Here is a 16,823-nt window from a genome sequence, read left to right on the forward strand (position 1 = left end):
ATACGCACACGCACACACACACGTACATATATATTTATGTATATATACTATACCTGATGTTGATTCAATGCTCTTTTATTGATAATATACCCTTTGCCAGCCCACCATGGTAATGGGCACCTCTATTTCACCTCTGTTTCATTCTAAAGGGTACATGTGTGACAGATGGTACCACTGAGGTAACAAAATTGTCTGGGACTTTATAAACTCATCCATTTTGTGAAAGGAACAGAAAGAGATCTGAGCAAAGTAAAATACTATGTTGACCAACCATTCTGACATGGGTGGCATATTATTCTAATGAGGAATCTTGATCCTACAGTCATTATCACATAAGCAGTTGTGGCTTATCACCATCACTTTGCATCTGTTGGAACCCTGCAGGTTAAATGTACTCTGTGTGACCCAAGTTACTGTAGTCTTCGGATGACACAGAACATTGTAGAAAATTAATAGATTGAACACAGAAAGCAGCCTCATTTAAGGACATTTTTATTGTGAATGTGTTTTTATTTTCATTAAAATTCTTTCTACCCAATTTAAATCTCTTGACATCATTCCTTCATGTGACAGTTTATATTCTCCTTATTGTCACTGTTACTTTGCTCTCTCTCTCTGTGGGTGCCTTGAACAAACCTTATGCATTGTATAAATCTTGATGCTACTCTTAGTGCGTGTATAGCAGCTTTTAAAGGGAAAATTACAGTCCTTTATAAAAATACATTCTACAATAATGATCATGGAAATTCCCAGTTTTAATTGTACTGAGTTTTTACCTCAGTAAGATTGAGCTTTTGAGTATTATTATTAGTTCTCTTCCTCTAGTATTGGCTGAATGTCTGCTACTATGCATTCAATATTTCTATTCATCTCCTATAACAGTTATAGCATTTAAGATCTGATTTCATAACAGCATTCAAATAATTACGTTTAAGAAAACAAATTAATTTGTCCTAGTGGTTTAGGGCTCCCTCAGCCCACTTCTCCTTGACATTTGGGTTTCTGCTGTTTCACTAACTCAGCTCAACACACATGTATGTTGGTATGGAAATGCCAGGTAACATGGGATTAATACCATTTCTCACTTCTCTTTCCTTGTGGTGATTTTTATTTTTGAACAAGAAAAATGCTATTATATGAAAGTATGTTGTCTCTCTATAGCTCTACCCTTAATGATTGTCTACTTCATTGTCTTGGTTTCAGCCAAGTATAAAGGAAAAAGAAGATCCAAAGCTGAGAGTAATTAATATATTTTATTGAAATGGAGGAATTTGTTTCAAAATTATTCTGCTTTAATAATAATAAAATTACTATTGCTTTAATAAAAGAATCACCATAAGATATTTCTTGGCTGAATATTATAGGAAATAAACATGGCTAACCAAGTCCCATGAACATTGGCAAAGGCAGTTAAATAGTATTCCTTATTTGAAAAAAATCATTCAGAAAGCTGAAACAGAGAATACTATTTATATAAACATTGGACTATATAAAAACTCATAGTATAGCTCTTTCCTTAAAGAATCATTTGTTTCATTAAAAGCTGAAAGACCTGGCCTACCTAAGAATAATTTGCAGTGGAGAAATGGGAAGTGATTGTTATTAGACAGACTGTTCATATGCTGTTTAACATTTGGATCTGTGTAAATTGGCCCAAGTGCAAATCCTCTCAAAATTTGCAGTGATCTTTATTTATGGACCAGAGCAGAAATGTATAATTAATAATACAGCTTCTTAATCTAGCCAAATTTCTGATTGTTTGGCTTAGGTTGGCATTTGTGACATTTTACTTGTCTCAATTTATTTGGGAGCTAAATGGGTATTTTTGTCACAAATACACAATTTCTGATAAACCCTGCTGATGTATTTTCCATATCACCATGTTTCCTGTAGCCATTTTAAAAAATTCATTACATCTAATAGCATAATTAATAACCTGTGATCAGAATTATACAAAGGAAAGCTGAATATATTTATTCCTGTCTCCTCTTTCATAATTTGACATGTTCTTTTGAATAAATTCAGACGGTTTACTTTCATCCTTTTTCCAAATGACCTAGCTGCACAAAACTACTTAGACACAACTAAGTCTCTAAGTAAGCACTGTCTCATGGAAATATAATGCTAACTATGAGTGTAATTTTTAGCATTTTTAATAATCATATGAAAATAATAAAAATGTACAGTGAAATGTGTATTTTTTTAACCAAATAGGTCTAAATATTTTCATTTTAACATGCATTCAATATAAAAATTATTAATGGCATCCAGTGTGTATTTACACTTACTCTTGCTGCCATTGCTTAATTCAGCCTAAGTTATGAACTGATGATGCATAGGGATTTAAAATGTGTCCACCTTCTCCCTATCTTAAGGGAAGGGATTCTCAGGGTCTAAGAACATTCTGAATTTGGGTTTATGGGAATATCTGTTTGATAATTTTCCCTGTTCTCAAATAAGATGCCACAAAGACAAAGTTTGCACTGTTCACCTTCTTCAAGATATTTACAAAAGTGCAGGGTGCTCCATCACATAAGAATTATCCTTGTCAAAGTCAAGTTTAAATTCTCTGAGACACGTTAATAGCCTCTTGCATAGAACTGGATCTTTAGACAAACTGGTTATAGTCATTTGGCATACTGTTGCAAGTCATCTCATTTTAATCTCACTTTATTTAAGATAAATATATATTGTATCTTTTTTTGATCCTATGTACTGTAACCCGCCATGCTCCTCTGTCCATGGGATTCTCCAGACAAGAACACTGGATTGGGTTGCCATTTTCTTCTCCAGAGGGTTTTCCCACCCCAGGGATTGAACATGTTTCTCTTGAGTTGGCAGGTGGATTCTTTACCACTGAGCCGCTAGGGAATCCCATATCATATCCATTTTTATATAAAACTTTTACTAGGACTTTCACCTGGAATTCTCAATTAAGTTTCATTATATCACTAGAGGCAGTTCAAGCACTGGTTTAATACAGGTAACAAATTAAAGAAAAGCAATGGAGATGAAGAAACTCATAGGTTGTAAATATATATCCTACACCATGCCTTTCAGAGTTTGCATTTTAAATATATCTGTTAGTAAAATTTCAAGTTGCTATATGTCGAGGGCCTTTAGAATTGCTCTTTAATAGCCTCAATCAGGGGAAACTCAGTTTATACTTGCCAAAATCTATTTAAGTGTTGAAAATTATTCTCTTAGGCAATGCTTATTACATCTTTTAAAGTCTTTTGCCATTAAAAATGTGTGTTCTAGGATAGATTAGCTCTCCAGTTGACTGGTGAAAGTTCCTCAAAAACACGTTTGGCTGCTGGTGAATATCTACTTAATAAATATTTTACGGTCTTCATATTATTTGATAGATTTGATTGACTTAGATCAGAAATGACCAACCAATGAGAAATGTATGAGAGACACAGAGGTTAGCCATTTAAGCAATATTCTTTTTTTTTTTCCCCCATTTATTTTTATTAGTTGGAGGCTAATTACTTTACAGCATTGCAGTGGTTTTTGTCATACATTGAATTAGCCATGGATTTACATGTATTCCCCATCCCGGTCCCCCCTCCCACCTACCTCTCCACCCCATCCCTCTGGGTCCTCCCAGTGCACCAGGCCTGAGCACTTGTCTCATGCATCCAACCTGGGCTGGTGATCTGTTTCACCCTAGATATACATGTTTCGATGATAAGCAATATTCTTAAAGAAAGTTGTACACTGTCTTGAGTAAAGCAGGTCAATAAAAATGATCTTAAAACTCATAATTATTTGTACCTTTTCTCATTCCATAAAAGAATTTGAAAGGATAGTATATTTGTTGAATTGGAAGCTACCTATATATTATTAATACTTTGTGCCTTTACTTCTAGTAATCTTTTCAAAATTATCTCCAAAAGTTATGAAAAGTTAAAGCTTAATTATTTAAGAAAATGGATATTTTGTTATTAATGATTGCTTAAGATGGACTTGTATTCACTGAGTATTCATTTCTGATATAGCAAAGCTAATAAATAAATGCAGAATCACATGTTAGAAATTGACTAACTTGAGGTTATCTTGATTGTCATATCTGATGGAACATTATTTAGAGCCCTTTTCTGTTGTACTTTGGAACTAAAATATTTTAAAGTATTATTTTCAAGTGCCTAATATTTCCCTAGAGGAGTTCCAAAATTATGTCTCTAGTAGAGAATGTAATTGATGAAGTCACAGGATTTTTAAAATATGATGTTGCAGGGGAACAGGTCTGTTGTATATTGTAGGTAATTGTTAGGCAGGCTGGATACCAGGCCTTAATCTCACTTACTTTTCCTTGGGGAAATTATGTAGCTTTTCTATGCTTTACCCTTTACTTATATAAAAAGGGACTACTTTGTGACCCTCACTAGCTTATGTAAGGAATATAGATGACTTGAACTTTAAGCTTTTTTATAGAAAGGCTTATAGCTATAACAAAGTTGCTATTGCTACTCTTTGTACTGTAATGGTATTACTGTCATCATTACATTTTGGATCCAGGGACGAGGTGGTAAATTTTAGTATAGTACATCTTCCTAGACTATAAATTAGTTATATATTTGAAAGTCCTAGGAGTGAGGATTCTTTCTATGTCTATATTTCTAATTTTAGGATAAAAAAGTTTCCAGAGTTAAAAAAAAATTGGATATAGAAAAATATTTTCTTCCTTATGATGATTAAAAGCCCTATGACCTTTGGTTTTTCCAAGAATTAAGTTCTCTTTTTACTTAAGGACTGTGATCAAGGGAAAGTCTATGGTTCTCTCAGTATATTTACTCCTTTTATAAGAACTTCTTCATATGGATACCAGACAATAGTTTGGTACCTTTTTCTTTTTCTACCAATGGATAAGTGTGTCTAGGTCATAAAATGTATCTTTTGGGGAGGACCTAGGACTTCCTATAAGACTAAGGCATAGTAGCCATTCTGTTCGTGCCTAAATCCTTTAGTTCAGTGAGTAACTGGGGCGGGGTGGGGGAGGGTTCTGGGGGAATATAAAGAGGCAGGAAATAAGTATCCACTGAGATGGAAAGTTGTGGTAAGAAAAATTTATTTTTTTGTATTATATGTTAAATACAAACCTTGTATCTTACTTATCTTACTTGTATCTTTTATCTGCTGAAGACCTGAGTTTAATTTCTTGACTTAAATCTTCATATTATGATAATTTTGACATTTGCAACCTTTGTCTATATCATGAAACCATCAGAAATTTATGGGGTATGTTCCCTAGAATGATTCCATACAAAGAGAGTTTTTGTAGTAAAGATAAAATCATGAAACATAGCAGCAAAAAAGAAACGAATGTAGCTATAAGCTAATTTGAAGTAAAATTTTACATGTGTTCATATTAGACCTCTAGATTGCTTATATCTTAAAAGAAAATTATACCTTCTCTGCACCCTCAACTTGAAGGATACTGCTCATGAAGACATTTCTTACATATTTCTTCATCACGTTCGTTCTCATTCAGAACATTTAACATCTGTTACAGTTGCTCAGACACTCATTTCTAAGTTTTAGAAGTAGCTGAAGAAACTGCATACAGACCATATGTATGACACTAACAGTAGCTATGATTTTTTTTTAAAATCAGTACTCTTGAAGTCATAAAAACAATATTTCAAAATGTTTGCAGCACCCCCTGCTGGCTATACCTTGGCACTTCCTAAATAAAGATGGCATCTTTAAATACTGCTAAGGAAAGCTTTAATTATACTCACCGTTTCTCTTTGGGGTTATTTTTATTTAGAAATAATTTCATTTGCATCCAATGCATAATAGAGTTAAAATTTTAATGAAAGATAATTTTCTTTATAATTTGTCGATTAATATTTGAATAGCACTTATCCTCCCAAGCAATATCATGTCTTTGATGGAGACAAAATTTTTGCCATAACTTTTTTACTGATATTTCAGATGAAATTTGTTAGGGGAGAGGCTTCTAAAAATGTCCCTATTTATTGTAAATAATGTTAGAAATGACCATCATTGAATACAGATTTTTATTATATGTTAAATACAAACCTTGTAATATTCATGAAGCTTTCAGAAGATTTAAGAAGAGCATTTGGAATCTTAGAAGACGTCATCTTAGGAGAGATTGGGAGGGGTGGGGACCTCAGAGCCATAGAAGCCATAAGTACTGAGATCATGGTTGTTTGGCTCACCAGTTGTTTCAAGCAATAATTTGAAGTACGTTAGTGACCCCACTAAGGAGCTTCATGTCTGGAAAAAAAGTATTTACTTAAGGGAAGTGTAATTTTTTAATTAGTGGCATATGAAATGACAGCCATCGAATTTCAGTTTCTCAAGAACAAAATTCAATAATGCCAAACTAACTGAGCAAAGATCATTTCTTAAATGGCAAGTTAAGCTAAGTGACAAAAAATTTAGGACCATTGTTTCCAAACATAAAGTAAATTTCAGGTGGGATCTTGCCCTAATTTAAAGATAAATTTATTTTTTAGAAAATAAGAACATGACTTCCTATTATGTGTACACCTTTCATTTGCTATTTTTAAAAAATGTATTGAGATTGCACATGGTGTTCCCAAAATGCTTTTTGTTTTCCTCCATTTTCACGCTGTATTGTAACCCATGGTTTATGCATTTGTTTCACCCACTGAGTGCTCAGTTAATGTATTCATATATTGGATGGATGGATAGATGAATGAATGGATGGATGGGTGTTGAATTTAACAGGACTGAGGGTAGAGTCTTAATGAATCATTCATGGCCTTTAATGTTCTTTCAGTTTCTGCAATAATTGCTCACTTTTGTGTGTCTGTGTCTTTGGGTGTGTTTTTTTGGCTGACAGCACACATGGGTTTTTAAATGCTGTTAACTTATTTTATTTTCTAATAAAAAGTTATTCATCCAAAGAAATATTAATAGCAATCTGAATCAGTAGAAAGTCTTAATCATAGACAGTTTTAAAAGAATTGCAGCTTATTAGTCACAGATTTACTATAACTCTCTCAAAAAGCTAATGGTTTACTTTTCTAAATTAAAGTCCTATGGTTCTGCCTGTGGTTCTTGTATAACAAAATGTATAATCTATTAGTACATGTTAGCATTATGATATTAGTTAGTATGATGATTAATTACCTGTTTCTGCATAAGTAAACCATGGTAAAGTATTTGAAAACAATTTTTTTCATAACATTTCTCCCTACAGTGATGGTAGCTTTAGTATTAATTTTCTTGCCACTCCTTTCCAGCAGTATAAAAGCAACATGGTGAATTATCACAAAATCATTGTTAACATAGGCCCTAATTAAGAGCCTGAGGTTCTTTGCACATTGTACTCTGGAGCTTAAATGTAGCTTGTTACATAGGTAGACATTGTAGGATATATTTTAGAGTTGTAGAAAGTAGTTTTACATCTACCTATCATTTAGAAATAAATTTATAGAATGTATTTTGATCTCTTGAAGTGACTATGGAAGTTATGAACTAGCTGATTTTGGCATTTGCCTTGATTTAACAAATGAGGAAACTTCAGTCCAGAGAGATTAAGTGAAACTTTCCGAAGTCCTGGTGCCTGAACTACATTTCCTGATTAACTACCCAGAGTTTTTCCACATTACTTCCCATGTAGAAGATAGAAAATAAAATTATCTTATCAAATGGCCAGGAAGGGTGTTTTGCTGAATTAATTAGCTTGTAGTGTCTCTGAACTTATGTGTAACATTTTCACATTCTCTTTGTTGCAGAATGCAAAGTATGGCGAAATCCACTTAATTTATTTAGGGGTGCTGAATATAATCGGTAAGCATTTTGACAGCTTGGGAAATTAATGGGTCTAGTTCAGAGAGCAAAGACAGCAGTAGATGTTTTTGCAGGTTCATTTAGGGGTCATTTAACAGTCTGTTTAGTACTTCCATTTTTTGATGCTCAAATATTTTGATTTTTCTGTTTTATAAATATTTTAGCTTTGAACTTAGGAAAACATACAAACCTGTTGTTTTTAGAGATTTTTCTGTTCATTATATATTATAAAGTCAAAATATTTTGTAGCTTACCTGGAACATGGTTATAAAGGTGCCCCAGAAGTAATGTTAGAATTTAATTTTTTAGAATAAGTAGGCAAATCAGAATTTTCATAGCTTTGGGGAAATCTCTATTCATAATACTAATTAGGGAAGGTTTTCACTAGCTAGTGCTACTAAAATTTTAAGACAAAAATATAGCAGAATTTTTAAACTTTTTTCTGCTGATATACTTCCTAAAATGAGGCTAGCATGATTATTTTGTTCTTATTATTGGCAGTAGTACTTAGTTAATGGGTTATAGTTCAACACCTATGCAGTTTAATATTTTGTAGGTCTTGCTTTCCTCTCTCAGAAGTGTCTGATCATCTTACTTCTCTTTTACAGGTACACTTGGGTGACTGGACGAGAGCCTCTGACTTACTATGATATGAATCTCTCTGCCCAGGACCACCAGACCTTCTTTACCTGTGACTCCGACCATCTGCGTCCTGCAGATGCAAGTATGGAAAATCCTTTAGATAGTTACTGAGTGGGAGGGCTTTTGGCTTGTTTTAGAGATCAAGGTTACTACTTTTAGAATGTCTGCTCTATGAAAACCTTGATGAATAAAATATTAAGTTGGAGATTGACCAGTAAGACCCAGAAAGTTGCTACTTAAATAAAGCTTACTTTATTGGCTTCATTGCCATGAAGTGTTATTGTAGACATGAGTCCCCTCATTATAATTGAAAATGTTATTTTTAAAACATATACCAAAGTTGGATTTACTTACTTTTAAGAAGTATAGCTCTTATATGAAGCTAACTAAATCCTTGGTTGAGACAGAATGAACGGTCATGTCTCCCAGATTAAGACATCTTAATTAAGTCTCTATGATTATAGACTATGGGTTAGTATATAAGATATTAGGTCTCTAGTTTTATGATCCTAAGAAAGATTTATATCAGCTGTTGAAGGACAATGGAATAGCAAATTAGAATGTATTTGTGTGACTTTAGAGTTTTGGGCTAACCCACTTGGTAAGTGAACTCTTCTTTTGTAATGCAAGAGGAAAGCTATTAATTTAGCTCTTGTACTGAATCTTCCTGAGTATATATTGACTTCTTCTTCTCTTTTTTTCTAAAATAGTAATGCAGAAAGCCTGGAGAGAGAGAAACCCCCAAGCTAGGATTTCTGCTGCTCACGAAGCCTTAGAGATAAATGAGTAAGTGGGGGGAAATCTTGCTTTGCTGAATGTTTTCAGTTGCCCTTCATGGGATACTTGCACTAAACTATGTATTTGAACTTGAGGATTATTCTGGGGGCATTAATTAATTTTAAAAAAATTTAAAGGATATCCATGTGAAGGTAGTTTTAGTCATTTTAGAGAACAATTTAGTGGCTTTGCTATGGTCCTAAATTAAATCATTTAAGGGCTAGCCGTGGAATACTGTGTGGACATAAAAATAAATACAGTGCTTTCATACCTAACACATTATGACAGGGACATTTTTCCAGACATACAATGCTCATTTGTGCCATCAGATTTTCTAAGTAGATCTTCTGCTGGGGGGGGAACATAGTAAAAACATAAAGTGAAGAAATTAACACTTTAAAAATATTTCAAGATCAAGACAAGGAGGAACTGATGTCCTTAGTGTTGTTAAACATTCTGTGGATCACCAAGGAAGGTTGGAGACTCTCGTCTGGAGATGTCAGAAAATGAGAGATTCTTAAAACTGGAGTCATAAAAGCTCAGGGTTGGCAGAGGCCTTAAAGGTCATGTAACTCAAACACCCATCTGGTGCTTGAATCACCTCAACACTCTCCCTGCCAAGTGGTCATTGTTAAACTATTTTATGATTTTTCTGAAGAAGGGTACAGAATCTTCAGAGGTCTTAGTGAAAAGATTCACTTGAGAGTTGGAAATCCTGCCAGTGTAACCAGTTGATCTATTTGGTTTCTGATTCTGTCATGCAACATATTTATTTTCCAGTTTCTTGTCATCTACAAATTTGATATGCCTGCTTTCTATGTGTCATCCATGTTTCTGATAAAAGTGGCAGGACCAGGGAAAGAGCCCTGTGACCCTACATATAGAAACCACCCTCTGGAGTCATGTTTTCATGAATCATCATTCTTTGGGTTTTATTGTACAACCAATTACTAAGCCACCTAGTTACAGCCTATATTTCTGCGTTTTGAGATACCAGTTGTAGCTGTGGATCTTTAATGTGCAGTAAATCCATTAGAGTACATTAGGTTAACACAGCCTGATTTATTTATTCTTAGTGAATTTAAGCTAGCTTCCAGCATTCACTACTTTCTTTTTAAAATGCCTAGAAACTATCCCTTTAATAATCCATTAGAATATCTCTCCAAATCAGAACCAAATTGTTCTGTAGTTTGGGAAGCCTGCCTTCTTCCCCTTTTTGAACATTTTTACTATGTTTGTCATTTCATCTTCTAGTACCTCTCCATTGTTTGTGATTCCTTAACAATCCACAGAGAGCAATTCTGTGGGCTGCCTACAAGATCTGTTGGCTTTCTGGGATTTGCCCATCCCAGTATAGTAATTCATTTAGCATAGATCAGTTATGTGCTATCTTACATCTTTTTAATTCATTTTAGAGTTTAATTTCTTCTCCCTTTGTCAGCCTGACAATCATTCTTCCTGATGGAGAAACCAGGAAGAAAATAGGAGTTAGAGAGTTTTGTTTTCTCTTTATTATCTGTTGCTACTAACTATAAACTTTCCTCGTTTTGACATTGTTGTGTTGTTTGTCTTTTTTGCTTATTTATAGTGTCATGGTTTTGGAGAAGTTGGGGTGGTTACAGGGCCTTAAACATAATATGAAAACAGGGAATAGATGGTTGTCTTTAGCATTTTTCATTTTGCTTTTATTTTGTTTTGAGAGCTTCAGCTAATGTGAAGTTGCAGCTCTCCTGACGTTATTCTTATAAGCTCATTTCACTCTCTTATAGCCCTTCATCACATACCCTCTTTCCATCTTTTTTTACATGTCCTTTAAAAGTATGATCTTGTGGGCGACCTCTGTGCCGCCATAGTGGTTACTTGTCACCCCTCTTTTCTTCCTGAGAGGGTCATTTGTGATTGCAGTTATGATTAGACATTTGGAAGCTGCCAACTCTCTTAAACCATTTGCCTTCTGCGTCTCATGCCATTGAATCATGCCTCTTTTCTTTGAATTTTTTGAAGTCCACCTTACCTTCTTTTACTATCCTAAACTCTGAAATGACATAGTAACTCTCTCTGAATGTTCCTATCAATTTTCATTTCACCAACTATTTTTTTCTTCTTGGTCAGAATTAGGTCCAGAGTTGAAGTTCCCCTAATTGCTTCCTCTACCATCTGGGAGATAAAATTGTTACCAAAGTAAGTCAAGAACCTCTTAAGTGCCCTCCTTCTAACCAAATGAGACGTCTTCTAGCAGATATCTGGATGGTTGACACCCCCATCACCATACTTTCTTGCTTCTGTATGTGTATTGTGTTGTGACAAGGACACATCATCTCTATCTTCCATTGAGCTGAGCAGTCTGTTCTGTCCCCACCAACCATTAGCACTTCTACTGCTCTTTCCTTTCTCCTTCACCCATAAACTCTTAGCATGTTTCTACCCCAGACTCATGAGTCTCCACATAGATGTATGTTTTCTTGGCCAGTAGTGCTACTCTGCCTCTCCTCCTAAGAGAGCTATTTGCAATATAAATAAGCAAAGCAAGCAGGCTAGCCCCAACCTGTCTTGAGTTCCCAGCCCACCAACTATAATCTTATAGCTAATTCCTCGGATACTGTGTCTACCACTCAGTATTATAATCTCAATTTTCACTTTATAAGCCTGGACCCATATTTATATGTCGGCACCTAAAACGTGAAGTATTGCTTCCTGATTGCCCAACCCACTTATTTTCTCCAGTGAATTACTGGGCAGTTTCAGCATCATAATTGTTCTCTCCAAGTCATATCTGCTGCCTTCCACAGTAATTGGTTTTACAACTTTTTTTTTTCCTGGGCATTTTTCCTCCCTACCTCACCACATTCAGCTTAAAGCCCTATTGATCAGTCCTGCCTGAATTTATAGGGATTGGCTAAAGAATTACAAGACCCCTCCTCAAGGCTGAGATTAATGAGTAACCCCAAATCTCATATTAGTCATGAATTCAGCCTCCATTTCCTAGCTGGCTGTTGTAGTTTATGAATAGTAGAAGTAACATTTGGTTTCCCTTTCTGTTTTTCTCTCCTGTGGTCTGTTGAAGGCTCTGATAAATAGGGAAATGACCACGAGAGAGGCAGTGGAGAAAGCCAAGGGATATTACAGATCAGGACCTGTGTGGTCTGCTCTGGCCTCACCATTTCCTTATCACATTCCGTTTCTTTGGCAGTTGAGTTGTTCTTCTATGATTTGGAAGGTTTAAATTTTCAAGAGTCCCCCTTGTTCATTAGTTGACTATTTATCCTTTCTGACTTTCTACGTCAGAGGTTGTTGAAAGGATTAAATGAGATGATATATGTTAAGTGCCTGGTACAGTCCTTAATATATACTAAGCATCAGGTGGTAGCTATTATTGTTGAAGGTATGAAATTTAACTCTTGCTTGCTACTGAGGCTGAATCAAATTTTGAGCTCTTCTGAAATAATTTCTACCTGTAGGTTCTTCTAGGCTTCTTCTCTGACATAGGAAACCAGTGCTAACCATAATGAGATGCTGAAGCACTGCTTGTGAAACAACTTACTTGATTTAATGAATTTCTCATTCTGAATAAATCCTAAGACTAAAGAGAATCTGTGTGTAGTAAATAGAAGTAAGCTTTCTGGTATTTCTAACTTTGAGTGTCAGAAGGAGGTGTTTAACAACAGCTATTACCATTGCCATCATTAGTTGTCATTATTAAGCATGTACCACATGCTGGCTACTGCTGTACTGAGCACTTTTCATGCATCACCTTACTTAACCTTCACAACAGTGCTGTGAACAAGTAGATTCCGTGTTGTTCTCTATCAGGAAGGCAGAGTAATAACTTGCCCCAAGTGACACAATAATCAGGGGCAGAGTCCATGTGTAAGCCCCATGCTCCTAACACTACTCATCCTCCCTTTCAAGCTAAAACATGGACGTTTCTTTTGTACCATTATTTTATGTCAACAACTGCAAACAGGGGTGCATGAACCAGTTGCCACTCTGCATGTTTCGGTGTTAACTCCTGCCCTTCTGCATGCACTCCTCCAGCTGTTACAATGTCCCTGGATTTGTAGTTGATGACGGCTGTTATCTGCATGGACAGGTGTGCAACTGCTTATATTCTCTTGGCTGAAGAAGAAGCAACAACCATTGCTGAAGCAGAGAAGCTGTTTAAGCAGGCCCTGAAAGCTGGAGATGGCTGTTACCGGCGTTCTCAGCAGCTGCAGCATCATGGATCCCAGTATGAAGCCCAACACAGTAAGGCTTCCTCCAGGTTGATGTGTTGGGGGATCAGAATTGTAACATGATTAATCAGAGCAAATTTTCAGGCCAGTTCAAAATACGATTTTCTGAGTTTAGTATAAATGTAGTTTTTGGCCTTTCTTTGTTTTTATTTTTCTTCTCCATAAGAGCACAGTACATAATTAAATTATAGTTTCATTATTGTTCATGTTTTCTTTCTGTCCCATAGATATTTAACTCTAGAAATAAATGATAATAACCTTTAACGGTGAACCTTTTTTCTCCTCAGAATTCTTACACAGTTCTATATACCAGTTGCTTCTCTGCCCCATAATTTTAAGTCTTAGTTGGCAAAAAGGACTTAAACTTGTGTTAATGCTATCAGAGGTTTATCTCATGCATCTTCTACAGTATGGATTGAAATAGGACAGCTAAGAATTTAACAGCAATTGGTGATTCTTAGTATTTAACTATCATTTAGGAAGCACTGTTGCTGGCTTCTAGGGAGGAAGAGTCCTAAATTCCTAATTATTTATCTTTTTTATGTTTAAAGTGATGACTTCCTATATTTAACACAACTCTTTAACATGAGACCTTTCATTTTAGTACACTAAACTGTGAGTCAGTGATGTTTGGGGAAAATGGTGTAAAAACAAGATAACAAAGTCATTTCTGGAATTCCTTGAGCTCCTTGTCTTGTCAGTTTGTTGGTTGTTTAAGAAGAAATTTAGTGATCCTTGTGAGAGAGAATGTTTTCATTGTCTAACCAAACTTGGAAGTGTCTCTTTAAAATGATATTTCTCTCAACTCATTTCTCTCTCCTGCATCTTGGAGAGTAGGAGTGTATCTCCTTCATATTTGAGATTATAAAATTTAGTTTTATTGTTAAGCCTGAATTTGGTGCAGAAACTGAGTGCATTAGTCCCTATGGCTAAGGTACAGTGAGATCTTTGCGTTGTGGCCCGTGTAAATGTGTAAATGTAAATGTGTCCATATAACCCCTCAATGCACAGGTTTTTATTTTTATTCTGTAGTAGTGTATATGTTGTGGCTCAGACTATAAAGAATCCACTTGCAGTGTGGGAGACCTAGGTTCAATCCCTGGGTTGGAAAGATCCCCTGGAGGAGGGCATGGCAACCCACTTCAGTATTCTTGCCTGGAGAATCCCCAAGGACAGAGGAGCCTGGCGGGCTACAGTCCATGGGGTCGCAAAGAGTCAGACACGACTGAGCAACTAAGCACAGTGTATATGTTAATCAAGTCTCTAATCATCATGTCTCTCTTGCTTTTTTTTTAAAATATGTATAACAGTGACTTTTGTAGACATATATAGTAAATGTCTGTTTTGTGAACTAAATGAGGATTAATACATAAAATTACAAAATCTGTAATATAACTTGAGAAATTGTCTTTATTTCTTTTCTTCTGTAAATTAATCCTTTCAAACTGTTGCCCAAATCTATCCAAAAATATAATCACATCTTTAAAATAATTGGTAGGTATCTGGCAAATTTTCAACACACATCTTGTTCTCATTGTTTGAAACTTGAAATGTTAGGACTTTGGTCTTAACATCTTTTAATAGCTGTGTATTATACATATACTTAATCTATAACAGGTGTGTCATATTTTTCTAAAACATGGTAATTTTATTGAGGATTAAGTACATTCATGTTCTCACTGGTCTGAAAACATATCCAAAAAGACACATAATTAAATAAAGAGATTAAGATGAGAAGTTGTTAATGTGCTTTTTAAGAGCCATTTTGGTGACTATTATTACAACTATTTAGCATGTCAATACTTTCTCTAACACTAGGATAGTTTTTCATTTTGTTGCATTGTCTGTTGTCATATCTGGAATGTGTTATGTTGCCATCTGAAATTGACTGCTTTGGGGACCTGGAGATGATTATGATGTCACTAGTGTTAGGGAAAGAATAATATAAAACAGAAGTTCAAGATGAGGCTTCTCTAGACTTATTGTCAAGAAGGAAAGAAATAATAGTTCATCAGGATGCAACCTGAGATTCACCTTTTGCATCTTCGCCAAAGGCATGCACACTAGAAGAATGTGGAATTTTTGCTTGTAAACCGCATGCAATGTGGATATGTCCATTTTCCCAGCACTTTGTGGCAGATGATTTTATTTATCAAATATTCAACATCCTAACTCAAAAGCATGGATTAACAATCAGTCACATGCTTTGACCTTGGAGGCTAAGTGCTTTGACTTCACTCTGTATACCTTCTGCAATTAGCAAAGTTGTCAGTGCACCTCCAGTAAGGAAAAGTCAGAGAAGCAGACTGTTCTCTGAGGTTTTCCTTCAAGGGCATGGAAAACACGCCTCTGTATTTCTGTATTTTTATTTTTTCTTGCTGCTCAGCTGAAAGTTCTTTTTTTTTCTTTTTTTTAAGTTTTCATGTTTTATGTCTCCCTCTTCAGGACGAGACACCAATGTCTTGGTCTACATCAAAAGAAGACTAGCCATGTGTGCCAGAAGACTTGGGAGGACCAGAGAAGCAGTGAAAATGATGAGAGATGTGAGTGTGAAGTGGTGTTTGGGAGCAGCGGCAATGCACCTGACCTAGGGAAGGAGGAGTCCACCGAGCGAGACCATAGCAGATAGTACCACTGGTGGTGTGCTGCTCCCACGGGAGCTGGGGTTCTCTTCTAACCACAGCTTAGTCAGTGAGTGACCTTGGACAAGTTACTCAACTTCTTTGTGCCCTATTTCCTCATCCATAAAATGGGGATAACAATAACTTTAGCAATAGCAACACACTAATAATAATGATTACTGCTTAGGATCGTGGTGAAGATTAAATGAGATAATACATGCAAGGCTTTTAATAGAATGACTAGCCTGTTAAAGAAATATCCTTGTTATTAGACCTTTGGGGCTGTAGCCAGAAGCCAAGAATGAGATCAGCCATTTTAGCTAACTGACATTTTTTGTATTTAGTTGTTAGGACGATTTGAATAAACTATGGCTCAAATTGCTACTCTCAAATTTAATAACATTATGATCTAATCTTATTAGAGTCATTTCAAGCATTTTCCTCGGTTCTTGAATCAAGACATTTTATTAAGAGTAGTCAACATAATAAGAGAGGAAATAGGTGAGAGTTTTAAAACAAAAGTGAACCAAAGGAGGTTATTATTATGTAACTTTAAATAAAAACAGTGGTTTTAAGGGAAACCAGTTGAGGGACTTTTACTTCTACTTTTTCTTTTTTTACAGTAAGAAATTCTTTTCATAAAGAAACAGACACCAGTGGGGATTGTATTTATAAACTATTTTCTTTTGAAAAACAGTCTCAGAAAGCCTTTGTCAACATTTCATTCCTTTACTGTCTTCCTTGCTTAGGCATA

The 16,823-nt window shown here is 35.2% G+C and overlaps 1 protein-coding gene across 7 annotated transcripts in view; it reads left to right on the plus strand.

Moving 5' to 3' along the window:
• ST7 (suppression of tumorigenicity 7) overlaps positions 1–16,823 on the plus strand; it is a 254,937-nt gene that overhangs the window by 148,449 nt on the left and 89,665 nt on the right. For 5 of the 7 annotated variants that reach the window (XM_070468798.1, XM_070468806.1, XM_070468823.1 and 2 more), the window contains exons 4-9: positions 7,743–7,797; positions 8,406–8,521; positions 9,150–9,225; positions 11,329–11,397; positions 13,307–13,461; positions 15,894–15,991. In XM_070468798.1, coding sequence (XP_070324899.1) covers positions 7,743–7,797; positions 8,406–8,521; positions 9,150–9,225; positions 11,329–11,397; positions 13,307–13,461; positions 15,894–15,991 — 569 coding nt within the window. The remainder of the gene's footprint in view (positions 1–7,742; positions 7,798–8,405; positions 8,522–9,149; positions 9,226–11,328; positions 11,398–13,306; positions 13,462–15,893; positions 15,992–16,823) is intronic. The other 2 variants (XM_070468811.1, XM_070468813.1) reach the window with 1 other exon arrangement.

Source organism: Odocoileus virginianus, chromosome 1 (assembly GCF_023699985.2).
Source record: "Odocoileus virginianus isolate 20LAN1187 ecotype Illinois chromosome 1, Ovbor_1.2, whole genome shotgun sequence".
Classification (NCBI taxonomy): domain Eukaryota; kingdom Metazoa; phylum Chordata; class Mammalia; order Artiodactyla; family Cervidae; genus Odocoileus; species Odocoileus virginianus.